Raw genomic sequence first — 22,323 nt, forward strand, 5'->3', positions numbered from 1 at the left:
CCTGGGGTTCTTTCTTTTGGTGTTTTTCAGAGTCAGTAGAAAGGCCTTTTTAATGTCCTAAGTTTTCATAACTGTGACCTTAATTGCCTACCGCCTGTAAGCTGTTAGTGTCTTAACGACCGTTCCACAGGTGCATGTTCATTAATTGTTTATGGTTTATTGAACAAGCATGGGAAACAGTGTCTGTGAAGTTATTTGGATTTTTATGAATTATCTTTGAAAGACAGGGTCCTTATAAAGGGACGTTTCTTTTTCTGCTGGGTTTATGTTTACATTGCCAAAGCAAGTGAAATAGATAATAAATACAAGTGAAATAAACAATTCAAAATTAACAGTAAACATTACACAAGAGTTCCTAAAGAATAAAGACATTTCAAATGTCATATGTATAGATGCACTATTGTAAAGTGGCTGTTCCACTGGATGTCATAAGGTGTATGCACCAATTTGTAAGTCGCTCTGGATAAGAGCGTCTGCTAAATGACTTAAATGTAAATGTAAATGTATATACAGGGTTGTAATGATGTGCAAATAGTTAAAGTACAAAAGGGAAAATAAATAAACATAAATATAGGTTGTATTTACAATGATGTTTGTTCCTCACTGGTTGCCCTTTTCTTGAATTCTTTGTGTGTCTGTAATCTGAGGGAAATGTGTCTCTAATATGGTGATACGTTTGGCAGGAGGATAGGAAGTGCAGCTCAATTTCCACCTCATTTTGTGGGCAGTGTGCACATAGCCTGTCTTCTCTTGAGAGCCAGGTCTGCCTTTGGGGGCCTTTCTCAATAGCAAGGCTATGCTCACTGAGTGTCAAAGATTTTCTTAATTTTGGGTCAGTCACAGTGGTCAGGTATTCTGCCACTGTGTACTCTCTGTTTAGGGCCAATTACTGTAGCATTCTAGTTTGCTCTGTTTTTTTGTAAATTCTTTCCAATGTGTCAAGTAATTACCTTTTTGTTTTCTCATGATTTGGTTGGGTTTGATGGAAAAATACAGTTTGCTGGCACTGACACGACTGACTGTAAAATGTAGGCTAACACTGACTCAATACAAATTAGGATGCAACGTCAATGTTACAATTACCAGCAGATGGCGCTCTATGTTAAGATTTAACTAATCACAATTTGACATGACAGTGTGAAGGTTATTTATTTTAGACGAGTACTCTACACATTAACGTACTTTGATGTTTTCACATATTGATAATAGGCTAGTAGAAGAACATAATCATTTTCTCCCCAGAAAATGTGGATTTATGAGTATTTAATTAACTGAAAATTATATAACTTTTGGGTGGTTAAAATAAATTGATTGTAATGTCTAAGACGTTTATGTTTGTGAATACTGTCTATCAATTCAGGTTATTTATTATACATAATGCAAAAAGTAATCTACACGATTCTCTGAGCCGAAGGCGGTGCTTATAGCATCTCGATTTATATTTAGAAGATAGGAGGGACTAGAGTCAAGAACAGCCCACAACGGTTCAAAGTAAAGTATGAATGTCAGTGTTGCTGGACTGTGAGATGTCACGTTGTCCTCTTTGAATATGAGGTAAAACTATTACTTTCTTTGACATATTTGAGTGTCTTAGTTGTAATTGTGTCTGTATACTTTCTGTTAATTCACCTCGTTCTCTGGTTGACACGCGCTTGTGTTTGCGTGGAGGTTTGGCAATAAATACTTGGTACGATTCATGTAATGCACAAGAATCGAATAGATCATGGGTGGAACTACCTTTTCCTTTTTGTATCTACTTTACTGACGCCGACTACCTAAAAATCACGAGTTGCGAATTAACGTGTGGTTTGGGGAATGATGTAAATGCTTTATGTCTAAATCCTATAACCAACACAGGGTGTAAAGAGAAGCCAAGAGAACATCTCAACAAAGCATGTGTTCGGGTGTAGGATATGCCTTCAAACTATTTTCTCTGAAGTTGCCCTGATTGAATATAAGTATAATAATCGGCTATGAATATCACTACAATAATCTGGTTGTTATATTTCATGAAAGGCTTTTAACCTATATGTGAGAAAAATTAGGGATAACCAATAAAATGTGCTTGCACTCTTCAGTATATGATCGTAAAGCACCTGTTGTTTTTTTTTCCTGCTACAGGTCCGAATCAACACTGGGTCATCAGAGATGCTGAGCCAAAAAATCAAGGACTTGCAAGCTCCTGATTTAAAAACGAAATTAATACTTTGTTTAATTTCCTATCCTTTTTGTTTGTCAATCCCAAACATTTAATTTAGGACTATTTCTGCTGAATAAACCTGCCAACATATTCCAGTTCACCTGTTTCAACCGCCTCAATGGCATTTTTAATGAAAAAGAAGAGGTTCAAGTTTCAAATCTATTTTACATTGGACGAGCTCACGGCCGTACCGTTTGTCAATGGGGTACTTTTTTGCAAGATCCGATTGTTGGACGGTGGGGACTTTGCCGTCTCATCATCCAGGTAAAAACGATTCTCATGTATTTTTCCACTGTGCATTTTGTGCATGGGGTAGGTTATTGCTAGCCTGTGTACCAGTCTGTTTAGCTATCATTCCACTCCTTGCCACTCCTTATGTTTTGCAGAAACAGACTGGCACCCAGTCTAGGCTATTGCCTGAATGTCCTGAAAGCTTGATTTGATCAATATAGGTACAAGAGGAATTAGCCTGAATAGACATACATAATATATGACAGTTTGATCACACCTTTCAGGATTATTAGGTAGCTTTTATAAGCAAGATCAGTTTTCTAAACATCATACACTCTTAGAAAAAAAGGTTACAAAAGGATTCTTAAGCTGTCTGTGGAAAGGGTTCTACCTGGAAAGGGTTCTACCATAGAACCGAAAATGGTTCTACCTGGAACCAAAAGGGTTTTACCTGGATCCAAAACTAGTTCTTTAAAGGGTTCTCCTATGAGTACAGCCAAAGAACCATTTTAGGTTCTAGATATCAATTTTTTTTCTAAGTGTGTATATTATCTAAGAGAATAATAGGATCTCCCATCTGTGAATTGGCTGCTTGGATCCCCGCCAAAAATGTAGTCAGGGCTTGTGCCTTATTTGTTTCTTTGTTTCAGATTTGTCACGCTTTGCCTGTTTCTGATCCTTTGCTGTGTGCAGATACCAAATAATAATTCTAGCAGTTTGATCAATGGAATGATATGGGGATATGTCCATTTTATCCCGTGTCATATTGTGACAGATGCATTGTTTCTATACCACACATAGTAATAATTCAGTAATAACACAGTTTCTACAACAAAACCTTTTCAGGGTACTTTTTAAACTTGCCATTTGACACCAATGGTTTCCAAGACATTATGAATAAGTGCCGGCAGATAGGTAAATGCCACAGATGGTTATATCAGTGTATTGCTTTTGAAAGGCTTGCTGTGATTGTGTGTATTTTCCTATCGTTTGCCTCTCACACTCAGCATTCAAGTTGGCACACAGTGGTGGCAGTGACCTTTTCCAAACAACTCTTGCCCTACTCATTTGTTTTGAGTTAAATGTCAAATGTAGACCGACAAGATGCTGGTGGACAGTTAGCCTTCCTAGGCTTGGTTCATTTAAATTAATTGCATTCCTACACTCTTCTTACACCATGTGTGTGTCTCCGTGTTTTATTGTGTGATACATTGAAATGCAGTGATTTATATCACAGGTGTGGGGGATATGTTGAAATCCATAGATACCTCTGGAACTCCAGAGCCTAACATTCCTTCTCATCTGGATAACAGCTGTAAACCCCCGTAGCGGGTCTGATATATGTCACCCAGACAGGGTGGCCTACATATTAATGGATTTCTACTCCCTGTATATAGCCATGTTATTTTCTAATTCCTGTATATAGCCATGTTATTTTCTAATTCCTGTATATAGCCATGTTATTTTCTAATTCCTGTATATAGCCATGTTGTTTTCTAATTCCTGTATATAGCCATGTTATTTTCTAATTCCTGTATATAGCCATGTTATTTTCTAATTCCCTTATATAGCCATGTTATTTTCTAATTCCCTTATATAGCCATGTTATTTTCTAATTCCTGTATATAGCCATGTTATTTTCTAATTCCTGTATATAGCCATGTTATTTTCTAATTCCTGTATATAGCCATGTTATTTTCTAATTCCTGTATATAGCCATGTTATTTTCTAATTCCTGTATATAGCCATGTTATTTTCTAATTCCTGTATATAGCCATGTTATTTTCTAATTCCTGTATATAGCCATGTTATTTTCTAATTCCTGTATATAGCCATGTTATTTTCTAATTCCTGTATATAGCCATGTTATTTTCTAATTCCCTTATATAGCCATGTTATTTTCTAATTCCTGTATATGGACATGTTATTTTCTAATTCCTGTATATAGACATGTTATTTTCTAATTCCTGTATATAGCCATGTTATTTTCTAATTCCTGTATATAGCCATGTTATTTTCTAATTCCTGTATATAGCCATGTTATTTTCTAATTCCTGTATATAGCCATGTTATTTTCTAATTCCTGTATATAGCCATGTTATTTTCTAATTCCTGTATATAGCCATGTTATTCTCTAATTCCTGTATATAGCCATGTTATTTTCTAATTCCTGTATATAGCCATGTTATTTTCTAATTCCTGTATATAGCCATGTTATTTTCCAATTCCTGTATATAGCCATGTTATTTTCTAATTCCTGTATATAGCCATGTTATTTTCTAATTCCTGTATATAGCCATGTTATTTTCTAATTCCTGTATATAGCCATGTTATTTTCTAATTCCTGTATATAGCCATGTTATTTTCTAATTCCCGTATATAGCCATGTTATTTTCTAATTCCTGTATATAGCCATGTTATTTTCTAATTCCCTTATATAGCCATGTTATTTTCTAATTCCTGTATATAGACATGTTATTTTCTAATTCCTGTATATAGCCATGTTATGCATTGTGTATTTAGTCCTGTGTCACAATTTCTATTTTTGTTTAAATTATTTTTATCTTTAACTCTGCATTGTTGGAAAAGGACCTGTAAGCATTTCACTGTTAGCCTACACCTGTTGTCTACTAAGCATGTGAGAAATAAAATGTGATTTGATTTATAGTAGTGGCCTGTTAAGTAGTGGTGACACAACAACAGGGATAAGCAGTCTGTTGATCATCCCCTGCATTTACCCTAATGTAACCCCAGTGACTATAGCCCTACACTAGCCCAAGTCCATTTACCCTAATGTAACCCCAGTGACTATAGGCCTACACTAGCCCAACTCCATTTACCCTAATGTAACCCCAGTGACTATAGGCCTACACTAGCTCAAGTCCATTTACCCTAATGTAACCCCAGTGACTATAGCCCTACACTAGCCCAAGTCCATTTACCCTAATGTAACCCCAGTGACTATAGGCCTACACTAGCCCAAGTCCAAGTTCATTTACCCTAACCACTCACCATAGCCCCTCACCATAAACCCTCACCATAACCCCTCACCATAGCCCCTCACCATAGCCCCTCACCATAACCCCTCACCACAAACCCTCACCATAAACCCTCACCATAACCCCTCACCATAAACCCTCACCATAACCCCTCACCATAGCCCCTCACCATAGCCCCTCACCATAAACCTTCACCATAACCCCTCACCATAGCCCCTCACCATAGCCCCTCACCATAAACCCTCACCATAACCCCTCACCATAGCCCCTCACCATAGCCCCTCACCATAAACCCTCACCATAACCCCTCACCATAGCCCCTCACTAGCTACAGCCCTATAGTCCTAGTCCTCTGCTGTTGTTTTTGTTTCATTCCCCCTCTCATCCCATGTTGCTTGACTGTTGTTGTTTTTTTATTATTTTTTTTTTCACCTTTATTTAACCAGGTAGGCTAGTTGAGAACAAGTTCTCATTTGCAACTGCGACCTGGCCAAGATAAAGCATAGCAGTGTGAACAGACAACACAGAGTTACACATGGAGTAAACAATTAACAAGTCAATAACACAGTAGAAAAAAAGGGAGTCTATATACAATGTGTGCAAAAGGCATGAGGAGGTAGGCGAATAATTACAATATTGCAGATTAACACTGGAGTGATAAATGATCAGATGATCATGTACAGGTAGAGATATTGGTGTGCAAAAGAGCAGAAAAGTAAATAAATAAAAACTGTGGGGATGAGGTAGGTGAAAATGGGTGGGCTATTTACCAATAGATTATGTACAGCTGCAGCGATCGGTTAGCTGCTCAGATAGCTGATGTTTGAAGTTGGTGAGGGAGATAAAGGTCTCCAACTTCAGCGATTTTTGCAATTCGTTCCAGTAACAGGCAGTAGAGTACTGGAACGAAAGGCGGCCGAATGAGGTGTTGGCTTTAGGGATGATCAGTGAGATACACCTGCTGGAGCGCGTGCTACGGATGGGTGTTGCCATCGTGACCAGTGAACTGATATAAGGCGGAGCTTTACCTAGCATGGCCTTGTAGATGACCTGGAGCCAGTGGGTCTGGCGACGAATATGTAGCGAGGGCCAGCCGACTAGAGCATACAAGTCGCAGTGGTGGGTAGTATAAGGTGCTTTAGTGACAAAACGGATGGCACTGTGATAAACTGCATCCAGTTTGCTGAGTAGAGTGTTGGAAGCGATTTTGTAGATGACATCGCCGAAGTCGAGGATCGGTAGGATAGTCAGTTTTACTAGGGTAAGCTTGGCAGCGTGAGTGAAGGAGGCTTTGTTGCGGAATAGAAAGCCGACTCTTGATTTGATTTTCGATTGGAGATGTTTGATATGGGTCTGGAAGGAGAGTTTGCAGTCTAGCCAGACACCTAGGTACTTATAGGTGTCCACATATTCAAGGTCGGAACCATCCAGTGTGATGATGCTAGTCGGGCATGCGGGTGCAGGCAGCGATCGGTTGAAAAGCATGCATTTGGTTTTACTAGCGTTTAAGAGCAGTTGGAGGCCACGGAAGGAGTGTTGTATGGCATTGAAGCTCATTTGGAGGTTAGATAGCACAGTGTCCAATGACGGGCCGAAAGTATATAGAATGGTGTCGTCTGCGTAGAGGTGGATCAGGGAATCGCCCGCAGCAAGACCAACATCATTGATATATACAGAGAAAAGAGTTGGCCCGAGAATTGAACCCTGTGGCACCCCCATAGAGACTGCCAGACGACCGGACAGCATGCCCTCCGATTTGACACACTGAACTCTGTCTGCAAAGTAATTGGTGAACCAGGCAAGGCAGTCATCCGAAAACCGAGGCTACTGAGTCTGCCGATAAGAATCTGGTGATTGACAGAGTCGAAAGCCTTGGCAAGGTCGATGAAGACGGCTGCACAGTACTGTCTTTTATCGATGGCGGTTATGATGTCGTTTAGTACCTTGAGTGTGGCTGAGGTGCACCCGTGACCGGCTCGGAAACCAGATTGCATAGCGGAGAAGGTACGGTGGGATTCGAGATGGTCAGTGACCTGTTTGTTGACTTGGCTTTCGAAGACCTTAGATAGGCAGGGCAGAATGGATATAGGTCTGTAACAGTTTGGGTCCAGAGTGTCTCCCCCTTTGAAGAGGGGGATGACTGCAGCAGCTTTCCAATCCTTGGGGATCTCAGACGATATGAAAGAGAGGTTGAACAGGCTGGTAATAGGGGTTGCGACAATGGCGCCGGATAGTTTCAGAAATAGAGGGTCCAGATTGTCAAGCCCAGCTGATTTATACGGGTCCAGGTTTTGCAGCTCTTTCAGAACATCTGTTATCTGGATTTGGGTAAAGGAGAACCTGGAGAGGCTTGGGCGAGGAGCTGCGGGGGGGCCGGAGCTGTTGGCCGAGGTAGGAGTAGCCAGGCGGAAGGCATGGCCAGCCGTTGAGAAATGCTTGTTGAAGTTTTCGATAATCATGGATTTGTCGGTGGTGACCGTGTTCCCTAGCCTCAGTGCAGTGGGCAGCTGGGAGGAGGTGCTCTTGTTCTCCATGGACTTCACAGTGTCCCAGAACTTTTTGGAGTTGGAGCTACAGGATGCAAACTTCTGCCTGAAGAAGCTGGCCTTAGCTTTCCTGACTGAATGCGTGTATTGGTTCCTGACTACCCTGAACAGTTGCATATCGCGGGGACTGTTCGATGCTATTGCAATCCGCCACAGGATGTTTTTGTGCTGGTCGAGGGCAGTCAGGTCTGGAGTGAACCAAGGGCTGTATCTGTTCTTAGTTCTGCATTTTTTGAACGGAGCATGCTTATCTAAAATGGTGAGGAAGTTACTCTTAAAGAATGACCAGGGATCCTCAACTGACGGGATGAGGTCAATGTCCTTCCAGGATACCCGGGCCAGGTCGATTAGAAAGGCCTGCTCACAGAAGTGTTTTAGGGAGCGTTTGACAGTGATGAGGGGTGGTCGTTTGACTGCGGCACCGTAGAGGATACAGGCAATGAGGCAATACATAGACATACATAATATATCACACCTTATAATATCTCATCCACCACTATCTCCCCTAACATGACTGTCTGATGAAGACACCAGGGTCTAGTTAGCCTCTGCAGAGAGAGAAAGAGAGCGAGATCTGTCAGGGCATTATGCAGTTCTGTCTCCCCAGTGCCCCCATTTCCCCCGGGTGGGCCTTTGCCTTGCTTAATGGAGAACTCTGTCATCAAAGCACTTCATGTAATATTGTCCGGGTTGTAGGGTTGAAACAGTGGATTAGATACATGGTTAGATACTACAGAACTGGCCAATGTTATTGCCAGCCCTCAGGGACTCTGTTTAAAGGGTTGTTGTTGCATCGCTGATTCTCGGGCCTATATGGATGTATGAAAGGGCCTGAATTGAAAAAGAGACGTTGATGTGTGTCTCGACTCTGGAGGAGACTGAGTTGGCAACTTGGTAGCAACGAGGAGATGTTGCTGTAATGTTGTCAAGGCAACGCTGAATCGAAGGACTCAAACCTAACGTTGCTTCTCTTTGATTGTCAGCTCTGCAAACCAACCAATCTCATTTGTAGTCTGGGTGCAAACTGTAAATGTGTCAAAGGCAAAGCACCTAACTGCCATATAAAATAGATACAAAGTCATAAGTCAAAGTCATTGTAGTAGTATTAGAGAGGTCTTGGTGTCATCATTTACATCCTTGACCCTATAAACTCTTCAAAGCACAACAAAGGATGTGTCACTGGTAAAGAAGGTCAGTTGAACTCTACTCTAAGTAGAAGACAGATGTCTCACCGTATGCCACTACTAGCGACCCGGTGTGTGGCGCCTATATATAACACTTTAAGCTCTCTGACACACACACAGGTGTCAATGGCTGTCCTGTTGTAGCCGGTTGTGGTGGCTGGTTTTGCATAGATAATGAGGTTGAAGGCTAGGGTTTTGCATTGACGATGAGGTTGAAGGCTGGGGTTTTGCATAGAGGATGAGGTTGAAGACTGGGGTTTTGCATAGAGGATGAGGTTGAAGTCTGGGGTTTTGCATAGAGGATGAGGTTGAAGTCTGGGGTTTTGCATAGAGGATGAGGTTGAAGGCTGGGGTTTTACATAGATGATGAGGTTGAAGGCTGGGGTTTTACATAGATGATGAGGTTGAAGGCTGGGGTTTTGCATAGAGGATGAGGTTGAAGGCTGGGGTTTTACATAGATGATGAGGTTGAAGGCTGGGGTTTTGCATAGAGGATGAGGTTGAAGGCTGGGGTTTTACATACGGGGCCTAATGCAGATAACAGTTACAGTACATAAATGGTCTTGTCTGGTATTTTCTTGTCTGTTCTGGTATTGTCTGGTCTGATATTGTCTGGTTTGGTATTGTCTGGTCTGGTTTTGTCCTGGTCTGGTATTGTCTGGTATTGTCTGGTATTGTCTGGTCTGGTTTTGTCCTGGTCTGGTATTGTCTGGTCTGGTATTGTCTGGTCTGGTTTTGTCTGGTCTGGTTTTGTCAGGTCTGGTATTGTCTGCTATTGTCTGGTCTGGTATTGTCTGGTTTTGTCTGGTCTGGATTTGTCAGGTCTGGTATTGTCTGGTCTGGTATTGTCTGGTATTGTCTGGTCTGGTTTTGTCTGGTCTGGTTTTGTCTGGTCTGGTATTGTCTGGTCTGGTACTGTCTGGTCTGGTTTTGTCTGGTCTGGTATTGTCTGGTCTGGTATTGTCTGGTCTGGTATTGTCTGGTCTGGTATTGTCTGGTCTGGTTTTGTCCTGGTCTGGTATTGTCTGGTCTGGTATTGTCTGTTCTGGTATTGTCTGGTCTGGTATTGTCTGGTCTGGTATTGTCTGTTCTGGTATTGTCTGGTCTGGTATTTTCTGGTCTGGTATTTTCTGGTCTGGTATTGTCTGGTCTGGTATTTTCTGGTCTGGTATTGTCTGGTCTGGTATTGTATGGTCTGGTATTGTATGGTCTGGTATTTTATGGTCTGGTATTGTATGGTCTGGTATTGTCTGGTCTGGTATTTTATGGTCTGGTATTGTCTGGTCTGGTATTTTATGGTCTGGTATTGTATGGTCTGGTATTGTCTGGTCTGTGCATGTTTGAGCACAGTGACCAGAGCTGTACTGACCAATTCCATGGTTAAACTGTATGGCTGTTCACAGTATACATATTCCTTGTGTACACACAGGAACTTGGAACTCAAACACACTTCTCAAAATAGGTTATTTAACATAGGTATAGCTGTGTGCTTCAAAGGGTTTTTCCAGAACTGTGTGAGCAAAATAATTGGCATGGCTGTTTTTCATAGTCCCATGGTGGCGTTGGCTCAATCTCCTTGTATCAGGCAATCCTTGGTCTCAACAACTGTGTGTGTGTGTACAGGGACAAGGGGTGGCGCTGGGAGTTATGTAATAAATGTCCCAGAACATTACTACTCTGTATTCTCTCGCTCTCTCTCTCTCTCTCCCACCCCCCCTCTCTCTCTCTCTCTCTCTCTCTCTCTCTCTCTCTCTCTCTCTCTCTCTCTCTCTCTCTCTCTCTCTCTCTCTCTCTCACTCTCACTCTCTTGTCTCTTTTGACAGCACAGTGAATCGCAGAAAGACAGTAGCTCAATGTCCTTTTGAGGGGAATCACACACTACTCTCCATGTATCTTGTTTTTTTGTTTGTGTTTTAAATACGAATACAACTGGTGTAAAATTTACTGTGAAATGCTTGCTTATGAGCCCTTCCCAATTAAGCAAATTAAAAAAATAAAAATAAACAGTTTGAATAAAATAGATACACAAAGAGGAGTTAAATCCATACAAAATATCAGTACCAGATCAATGTGGAGCTACATACAGGGTATACCAGTACCAGATCAATATGGAGCTACTGTGCATACAGGGTATACCAGTACCAGATCAATGTGGAGCTACTGTGCATACAGGGTATACCAGTACCAGATCAATGTGGAGCTACTGTGCATACAGGGTATACCAGTACCAGATCAATGTGGAGCTACTGTGCATACAGGGTATACCAGTACCAGATCAATGTGGAGCTACTGTGCATACAGGGTATACCAGTACCAGATCAATGTGGAGCTACTGTGCATACAGGGTATACCAGAACCAGATCAATATGGAGCTACTGTGCATACAGGGTATACCAGTACCAGATCAATGTGGAGCTACTGTGCATACAGGGTATACCAGTACCAGATCAATGTGGAGCTACTGTGCATACAGGGTATACCAGTACCAGATCAATGTGGAGCTACTGTGCATACAGGGTATACCAGTACCAGATCAATGTGGAGCTACTGTGCATACAGGGTATACCAGAACCAGATCAATATGGAGCTACTGTGCATACAGGGTATACCAGTACCAGATCAATGTGGAGCTACTGTGCATACAGGGTATACCAGTACCAGATCAATGTGGAGCTACTGTGCATACAGGGTATACCAGTACCAGATCAATATGGAGCTACTGTGCATACAGGGTATACCAGTACCAGATCAATGTGGAGCTACTGTGCATACAGGGTATACCAGTACCAGATCAATATGGAGCTACTGTGCATACAGGGTATACCAGTACCAGATCAATGTGGAGCTACATACAGGGTATACCAGTACCAGATCAATGTGGAGCTACTGTGCATACAGGGTATACCAGTACCAGATCAATGTGGAGCTACATACAGGGTATACCAGTACCAGATCAATGTGGAGCTACTGTGCATACAGGGTATACCAGTACCAGATCAATGTGGAGCTACTGTGCATACAGGGTATACCAGTACCAGATCAATATGGAGCTACTGTGCATACAGGGAATACCAGTACCAGATACAGTGCCTTGCGAAAGTATTCGGCCCCCTTGAACTTTGCGACCTTTTGCCACATTTCAGGCTTCAAACATAAAGATATAAAACTGTATTTTTTTGTGAAGAATCAACAACAAGTGGGACACAATCATGAAATGGAATGACATTTATTGGATATTTCAAACTTTTTTAACAAATCAAAAACTGATAAATTGGGCGTGCAAAATTATTCAGCCCCCTTAAGTTAATACTTTGTAGCGCCACCTTTTGCTGCGATTACAGCTGTAAGTCGCTTGGGGTATGTCTCTATCAGTTTTGCACATCGAGAAATGAGATTTAATGACACAACCTAAGTATATGTAAACATCCAACTTCAACTGTATGTACATGAAGGCAGGATAAAGTGACTAGGCATCAGGATAGATAATAATAAGGTATTTGAGGTAGATATGTACATGAAGGCAGGGTAAAGTGACTAGGCATCAGGATAGATAATAATGAGGTATTTGAGGTAGATATGTACATGAAGGCAGGGTAACATGACTAGGTATCAGGATAGATAATAATGAGGTATTTGAGGTAGATATGTACATGAAGGCAGGGTAACGTGACTCGGTATCAGGATAGATAATAATGAGGTATTTGAGGTAGATATGTACATGAAGGCAGGGTAACATGACTAGGTATCAGGATAGATAATAATGAGGTATTTGAGGTAGATATGTACATGAAGGCAGGGTAACGTGACTCGGTATCAGGATAGATAATAATAAGAGTAAAATAAACAGAGTAGCAACAGCAAATGATCAGTGTAAAAGTGTGTGAGTGTAATATGTAAGTATGTTTGTGTTGTGTCTGTATGCATTTGTGTTGTGTGTGTGTGTGTGTGTGTGTGTGTGTGTGTGTGTGTGTGTGTGTGTGTGTGTGTGTGTGTGTGTGTGTGTGTGTGTGTGTGTGTGTGTGTGTGTGTGTGTGTGTGTGTGTGTGTGTGAATGTGTGTTGTTTTTTTGTGGGAGTGTGAATGTGGGTGTTTTTTTTGTGGGAGTGTGAGTGTAGTGTGTGTGAATGTGTGTTGGTTTTTTGTGGGAGTGTGTGTGAATGTGTGTTGGTATTTTGTGGGAGTGTGAATGTAGTGTGTGTGAATGTGTGTTGGTATTTTGTGGGAGTGTGAATGTAGTGTGTGTGAATGTGTGTTGGTATTTTGTGGGAGTGTGAATGTAGTGTGTGTGAATGTGTGTTGGTATTTTGTGGGAGTGTGAATGTAGTGTGTGTGAATGTGTATACAGTGGCAAAAAAAAAGTAAACCCTTTGGAATTACCTGGATTTCAGCATAAATTTTACATCAAATTTGATCGGATCTTCATCTAAGTCACAACAATTGACAAACACAGTTTCCCCATGTTTTCCCATGTCATATAACTGGCATCCATCCAAGATGGAATAGTTCAGATTGTGTTAAATTTATAGCTACATTGCACTCACATCACAAAAACCAAGTCACATGTATCGGATGCATATGTTGGTTGTGGTACAAGCTATCGCTGGGGGAGCATGTGTTGCACCTTCTATGTCCTCATTCCACTTCGAAAGCACCTGAGAACCTGTTCCCACCAATACGTTGGCAGTAAGTTGTATAAATCTATAATGAGTTTCGGAAAAACCTCATGGGGCAAGGGAAGTTATTTACACACATACCATATACAAACATACCATGAGTAATCTTTTTAATGAACTTATTTGAGAACAGATATTGATTGATTATTTTGCATTTTGACATTGAATATTTCGCTTAACAGTGCGTGTGTGTGTGTGTGTGTGTGTGTGTGTGTCCAGTGACACGCCATGGCAGGGTTATCAAATTTGGGTGGTTTTATTTGACCCCCCCCCCAGTTTTCTGAGCAAATTCTTTTGTTGTTGTAAAAACACCAGGAAATCAGCACCAAGTGATTTTAATTTGAGAAATCCGTTCCCTAGTATTCCCACGCATAGTAGAGAGGCATGTGATTGTATACAAATGTAAGCAAGGTTTGTAATGATTATGTTTTAGTCTAATAACCACTTCCGGGGCCGACTGGGGACTTTCCCGAAGCGCATCCTCTGTTTGGTCCACCACCCAGGACAGTGGATCGGATCCCAGCCAGCGACCCATAACAACGGCGCCGCAGAAGGGGCAGACGGAGCGGCCTTCTGGTCAGGCTCCGTAGACGGGCACATCGCGCACCACTCCCGAGCATACTACTCGCCAATGTCCAGTCTCTTGACAACAAGATAGACAAAATCCGAGCAAGGGTTGCCTTCCAGAGAGACATCAGAGATTGTAACTTTCTTTGTTTCACGGAAACATGGCTCACTCGCGATACGTTATCAGAGTCGGTACAGCCACCTGGTTTCTTCACGCATCGGGCCGACAGAAACAAACATCTCTCTGGTAAGAAGAAGGGCGGGGGTGTATGCCTTATTATTAACGAGATGTGTTGTGATCATAACAACATACAGGAACTCAAGTCCTTTTGTTCACCTGACCTAGAATTCCTTACAATCAAATGCTGACCGTATTATCTACCAAGAGAATTCTCTTCGATTATAATCACAGTCGTGTATATTCCCCCACAAGCAGACACCTCGACGGCCCTGAAAGAACTTCATTGGACTCTAAGTAAATTGGAAATCACATATCCTTAAGCTGCATTTATTGTAGCTGGGGATTTTAACAAGGCTAATCTGAAAACAAGGCTCCTACATTTTATCAGCATATCGAATGCGCGACCCGGGCTGGTAAAACCCTGGATCATTGTCACTCTAACTTCCGCGACGCATACAAAGGCCTCCCTCGCCCTCCTTTTATCAAATCTGACCACGACTCCATTTTGTTGCTCCCAGCCTATAGACAGAAACTAAAACAGGAAACGCCCGTGCTCAGGTCTGTTCAATGCTGGTCCGACCAATCGTATTCCACGCTTCAAAATTGCTTCGATCATGTGGATTGGGATATGTTCCGCATAGCGTCGGACAATAACATTGATGAATACGCTGATTTGGTGAGCGAGTTTATTGGTGATGTTGTACCCACAGCGACTATTAAAACATTCCCCAACCAGAAACCGTGGATTGATGGCAGCATTTGCACAAAACAGATGGCGCGAACCACTGCTTTTAATCAGGGCAAGGCGACTGGAAACATGGCCCGAATACAAACAGTGTAGCTATTCCCTTCGCAAGGCAATCAAACAAGCTAAGCGTCAGTATAGAGACAAAGTAGAGTCACAATTCAACGGCTCAGACACGAGAGGTATGTGGCAGGGTCTACAGTCAATGAGAGACTACAAAAAGAAAACCAGCCCCGTCGCGGACCACAATGTCTTGCTCCCAGACAAACTAAACAACTTCTTTGCTCGCTTTGAGGACAATACAGTGCCACCGACACGGCCCGTTACCAAAACCTGCGGGCTCTCTTTCACTGCAGCCAACGTGAGTAAAACATTTAAATGTGTTAACCCTCGCAAGGCTGCCGGCCCAGACGGCATCCCCAGCCGCGTTCTCAGAGCATGCGAAGACCTGCTGGCTGGTGTGTTTATGGACATATTCAATCAATCCTTATCACAGTCTGCTGTTCCCACATGCTTCAAGAGGGCCACCATTGTTCCTGTTCCCAAGAAAGCTAAGGTAACTGAGCTAAATGACTATCTCCCCGAAGCACTCACTTCTGTCATCATGAAGTGCTTTGAGAGACTAGTCAAGGATCATATCACCTCCACCCTACCTGACACCCTAGACCCACTCCAATTTGCTTACCGCCCCAATAGGTCCACAGACGACGCAATCACACTGCACACTGCCCTAACCCATCTGGACAAGAGGAATACCTATGTAAGAATGCTTTTCATCGACTACAGCTAAGTATTTAACACCATAGTACCCTCCATACGCTTCATTAAGTTCGAGACCCTGGATCTCGTCCCCGCCCTGTTCCGAGACTTCCTGACGGGCTGCCCCCAGGTGGTGAGGGTAGGAAACAACATCTCCACCCCGCTGATCCTCAACATTGGGGGCCAAAGGGTGCGTTCTCCGCCCTCTACTGTACTCCCTGTTCACCCATGACTGCGTGGCCATACACGCCCCCAACTCAATCATCAAGTTTGCAGGCGACACTACAGTGGTAGGCTTGATTACCAACAACAACGAGACGACCTACAGGGAGGAGGTGAGGGCCCTCGGAGTGTGGTGTCAGGAAAATAACCTCACACTCAATGTCAACAAAACAAAGGAGATGATCGTGGACTTCAGGAAACAGCAGAGGGAGCACTCCCCTATCCACATCGATGGGACAGTAGTGGAGAAGGTGGAAAGTTCCTCGGCATACACATCACGGCCAAACTGAAATGGTCCACCCACACAGACAGCGTGGTGAAGAAGGCACAACCTCAGGAGGCTGAAGAAATTTGGCTTGTCACCAAAAACACTCACAAACATTTACAGATGCACAATCAAGAGCATTCTGTCGGGCTGTATCACCGCCTGGTACGGCAACTGTTCCGCCCACAACCGTAAGGCTCTCCAGAGGGTGGTAAGGTCTGCACAACGCATTACCGGGGGCAAACTACCTGCCCTCCAGGACACCTACACCACCCGATATCACAGGAAGGCCAAAAAGATCATCAAGGACAACAACCACCCGAGCCACTGCCTGTTCACCCCGCTGAAAGACTGAAAAACAGCTTCTATCTCAAGGCCATGAGACTGGCCATTGAGTGGCTGCTGCCAACAGACTCAAATCTCTAGCCACTTTAATAATAAAAGATTGGATGTAATAAATGTATCACTAGCCACTATAAACAATGCCACTTTATATCATGTTTACATACCCTACATTACTCATCTCATATGTATATACTGTACTCTATACCATATACTGCATCTTGCCTATGCCGTTCGGCCATTGCTCATCCATATATTAATTCCTTTACACTTGTGTGTATAAGGTAGTTGTTGTGAAATTGTTAGATTACTTGTTCGATATTACTGCATGGTCGGAACTAGAAGCACAAGCATTTTGCTACACTCACATTAACATCTGCTAACCATGTGTATGTGACAAATGAAATTTGATTTGATATTATATCTGTTTGTGATTCTTGCAGTCAATTTTCAACCAGATGATTTGTAATTATGTTCCAGCCCCCCGACCATCCGCTCAAGATAAATTGGCCCGCGGCTGAATCTAGTTGATGATCCCTGCTCTATGGGCTGTCTCTGATCTGCTGTAATCATCATCATCGTTGTGTGCTTGTTGCTCAGCTTTCCTTCCGGCCCTGTTCCTCTCACCAAACACACACACACAATCACAGTCACACACAATCACAGTCACACACAATCACAATCACACACACACACACACACACACACACACACACACACACACACACACACACACACACACACACACACACACACACACACACACACACACACACACACACACACACACACACACACACACTGACTCGCGATTAACCCAGTTCATTGCAGACTAGCAATGCAAATAGGAAAATGGCTCAACCATTTCCTCCACAATGACATTAGAGTTGAATTAGTATAAAAAATATCATATCCACACATGAATTGAATGGTCCCAAAGTTGAACAGCATATTTTTAACCACCAAGACTATGCATGGGACAGTTGCTGCCTATTAGCCGTATCATGGGTGGTTTTCATAAACATCTGAAGGAAGCACCACAGTGGCAGTCTACTGGCTCCATTAGTATCCCACCATGCCTTCTGGCAGCCCAAGCCCACACAGGTAGAAGACACAGCAGGTGGCACGTTAGCATATTCATGATCCGCTCATGCATAATTCATTAGGTCTCCTGGTGGGAAATTGGCAGGTTAGTCACGTAATTGGTAGGGTGGAGATAACGAGACACACACACACAATGCACACACAACTTTATCTGTGTGTGTGTGTGTGTGTGTGTGTGTGTGTGTGTGTGTGTGTGTGTGTGTGTGTGTGTGTGTGTGTGTGTGTGTGTGTGTGTGTGTGTGTGTGTGTGTGTGTGTGTGTGTGTGTGTGTGTGTGTGGCAGGCCCAGAGTGTATAGCAGCAGCCTGCCAAGCCTCATTCCACAGATTCCTCTGCAAGAAAAAAATAATCTGGGAGAGAAAGAGAGAGGGAGAGATGCAGCCAGGGACACGAGACAGGGAATGGAGCCAGCAAAAGAAAGGGGCCAGAGGGAGGCCTTGGTTTGAAAAAGTAGGAGAGTGGGAGAGTTAGAGAATTAGAGAGTAGGAGCACTAGCTTTTGTTTCAACTGACCAGGCTGTTGTTGTATTGGAATGTATTGACTTGCCTGGTTAAATCAACTCACCAGGCTGTTGTTGTGGTTAAATCATTCTTAGATCAAAATCATTTCTCATTTAGTACAGATGATTTAGATCAAAATACACAAAAACACACCTCTTAGCCTGAAAGCTTAGAGTACACACACCTCTTCAGAAACAATGTGTAAATGCGTAGCATGCCGTGTGTGGTGATTGCAGCCATTTCAAATGTCAGTTGCTTAAGACTTGGGGTGAGTTAGACCACCCTGGCTTTAAGACTTCTGGTGAGTTAGACCACCCTGGCTTTAAGACTTCGGGTGAGTTAGACCACCCTGGCTTTAAGACTTCTGGTGAGTTAGACCACCCTGACTTTAAGACTTCTGGTGAGTTAGACCACCCTGGATATAAGACTTCTGGTGAGTTAGACCACCCTGGCTTTAAAACTATAAGACTTCCACCCTGGCTTTAAGACTTTAGACCACCCTGGCTTTAAGACTTCTGGTGAGTTAGACCACCCTGGCTTTAAAACTATAAGACTTCTGGTGATTTAGACCACCCTGGCTTTAAGACTTCTGGTGAGTTAGACCACCCTGGCTTTAAGACTTCTGGTGAGTTAGACCACCCTGGCTTTAAGACTTCTGGTGAGTTAGACCACCCTGGCTTTAAAACTATAAGACTTCTGGTGAGTTAGACCACCCTGGCTTTAAGACTTCTGGTGAGTTAGACCACCCTGGCTTTAAGACTTCTGGTGAGTTAGACCACCCTGGCTTTAAGACTTCTGGTGAGTTAGACCACCCTGGCTTTAAGACTTCTGGTGAGTTAGACCACCCTGGCTTTAAAACTATAAGACTTCTGGTGATTTAGACCACCCTGGCTTTAAGACTTCTGGTGAGTTAGACCACCCTGGCTTTAAGACTTTTAAAGACTTCTGGTGAGTTAGACCACCCTGGCTTTAAGACTTCTGGTGAGTTAGACCACCCTGGCTTTAAGACTATAAGACTGGTGAGTTAGACCACCCTGGCTTTAAGACTTCTGGTGAGTTAGACCACCCTGGCTTTAAAACTATAAGACTTCTGGTGATTTAGACCACCCTGGCTTTAAGACCTTCTGTAGCTGAGTTAGACCACCCTGGCTTTAAGACTTGGGTTCGATCCCCGGGTGAGTGTATGACCACCTGTAAGTCTGCGCTGCTAAATGGCATATATTATTATTATATATTACTTCTGGTGAGTTAGACCACCCTGGCTTTAAGACTTCTGGTGAGTTAGACCACCCTGGCTTTAAGACTTCTGGTGAGTTAGACCACCCTGGCTTTAAGACTTCTGGTGAGTTAGACCACCCTGGCTTTAAGACTTGGGGTGAGTTAGACCACCCTGGCTTTAAGACTTCTGGTGAGTTAGACCACCCTGGCTTTAAGACTTGGGGTGAGTTAGACCACCCTGGCTTTAAGACTTCTGGTGAGTTAGACCACCCTGGCTTTAAGACTTGGGGTGAGTTAGACCACCCTGGCTTTAAGACTTAGGGGCTTTAGACTTAGAGTTAGACACCCTGGCTTTAAGACTTCTGGTGAGTTAGACCACCCTGGCTTTAAGACTTCTGGTGAGTTAGACCACCCTGGCTTTAAGACTTCGGGTGAGTTAGACCACCCTGGCTTTAAGACTTCTGGTGAGTTAGACCACCCTGGCTTTAAGACTTCTGGTGAGTTAGACCACCCTGGCTTTAAGACTTCTGGTGAGTTAGACCACCCTGGCTTTAAGACTTCTGGTGAGTTAGACCACCCTGGCTTTAAGACTTCTGGTGAGTTAGACCACCCTGGCTTTAAGACTTCTGGTGAGTTAGACCACCCTGGCTTTAAGACTTCTGGTGAGTTAGACCACCCTGGCTTTAAGACTTCTGGTGAGTTAGACCACCCTGGCTTTAAGACTTGGGGTGAGTTAGACCACCCTGGCTTTAAGACTTCTGGTGACTTCTGGTGAGTTAGACCACCCTGGCTTTAAGACTTCTGGTGAGTTAGACCACCCTGGCTTTAAGACTTCTGGTGAGTTAGACCACCCTGGCTTTAAGACTTCTGGTGAGTTAGACCACCCTGGCTTTAAGACTTCTGGTGAGTTAGACCACCCTGGCTTTAAGACTATAAGACTTCTGGTGAGTTAGACCACCCTGGCTTTAAGACTATAAGACTTCGGGTGAGTTAGACCACCCTGGCTACAGCTGAGTGAGAGAGAAGTGTTTGTGTGTCTGTCTGCCTCAGTAGGGTGAGAGAGACCGAGATTAGGAAACTATTAGTGCTTTTTAATTCATGCTGATGTGTAAACAGCATTTCCATCTCATATTTTACTGTATGTTGATCAGGATTACAGATTGTATGTAATGCCCTCCCTCCCTCTTGCAGGTCTTGTTGACGGGTGCTTGCACATTTTAGCCTATTGCCCCATTTCCTTGCTTGCAGTCCCCCTGCGGTGTGTGTGTGTGTGTGGGGGGGGCACTGCCAGTTTGCACGGCACAGAGAGCTGTCTGGTTTTCATGTTTCTGGGAAGGAAGCACTTACAAGTGAAGGAATAAATGATGTGGTTATTTTACCAGGCATGTTAATGCAGCTGTTATTGTCTTTTTTGTCCAAGTACACTGAAGACAAAGAAATAATTACATAATTTATAAGTACTGCATAACTGCACTTACTATTGAACTTTAGGGTAATTGAGTTATTCCATAGTGTATTATTCGTTTTATTTAATAAAATAAAGCAGACCAACATACACATGAATATTCATTATGTAGTGGCATCTCTTTGTCCCTATTGGCTGTCACTCTAACCTGTGATCTGGCAGTGTCATAACCAGTGGAATGACATCAGCTGATTAGTCAGTGTCTCTTTGTCCTGTCGTATGTGGCTCCTTATCAGAGAACACTGTGACCTACACTGGAACCTAGCCAGGGAATATTGATGTTGTATTATTGTTGTGTGTGTAGAATGGAACGGCTCTCACAGAGAAAATCAATAGGGGCTGCAGCGAGGGAGGTGTGTGTGTGTGTGTCCACGCATATAAGTCCATGCGCATGTGTCCACAGGCACCCAAGCTCATGTCAATGTAAAGCATCATTCAATTGTGTCCGGGTGGGTGAGGGTGAGGTTTGGTGAGCAACTCTACCATGTGTTCTACCATTAGTAAATTGCCACTCAACCTGCATATTGATGATTGTAAGAACTCTCTCCCAGGCCAGCTGTTACGTGTGTATGTTTGATTTGATTTATTAGGATCCTCATTAGCCAACGCCAATGGAGACAGCTAGTCTCCCTGGGCTCCGACACATAACGATAAAGACATTACTGAGAAAATATACATTTAGAAACACTGGTCTATAGACACAAACACACACACACACACACACACACACACACACACACACACACACACACACACACACACACACACACACACACACACACACACACACACACACACACACACACACACACACACACACACACACACACACTGCATTCAGTTCAGTGATGTAGTGTAGTGACTTCTCTGAGTTCTCTCTATAGACCAGTGTTTTTCAATCCCTTATTGATCGTTTGAGAAACTAAAAACATAGCTGTTTTCTGATGCACAGACTGAATGAATGCATAGAGGATGAGGCTTCCAGTGAGCCTCTGGAAACAGCTGTTTTGGGTGTGTAACTCCCTCCACCTTTCTCAGCATCGAGGAGGGGGGGTGGTGCCGGAGCCCCGGGAACTTTGGGAGTGGAAGAAGAAGGGATGAAGAAGATGAAAGGGTCGTCATG

At 43.1% G+C, this 22,323-nt stretch overlaps 1 protein-coding gene across 50 annotated transcripts in view; it reads left to right on the forward strand.

Moving 5' to 3' along the window:
• The first annotated feature begins 1,460 nt into the window (after positions 1 to 1,460).
• eeig1b (estrogen-induced osteoclastogenesis regulator 1b) overlaps positions 1,461 to 22,323 on the forward strand; it is a 75,011-nt gene continuing 54,148 nt past the window's right edge. For all 50 annotated transcript variants that reach the window (XM_035775593.2, XM_052525313.1, XM_052525330.1 and 47 more), the window contains exons 1-2: positions 1,461 to 1,554; positions 2,122 to 2,464. In XM_035775593.2, coding sequence (XP_035631486.1) covers positions 2,319 to 2,464 — 146 coding nt within the window. In that variant the 5' untranslated portion in view covers positions 1,461 to 1,554; positions 2,122 to 2,318. The remainder of the gene's footprint in view (positions 1,555 to 2,121; positions 2,465 to 22,323) is intronic.

Source organism: Oncorhynchus keta, chromosome 9, assembly GCF_023373465.1.
Source record: "Oncorhynchus keta strain PuntledgeMale-10-30-2019 chromosome 9, Oket_V2, whole genome shotgun sequence".
NCBI classification, from domain to species: Eukaryota; Metazoa; Chordata; class Actinopteri; order Salmoniformes; family Salmonidae; genus Oncorhynchus; species Oncorhynchus keta.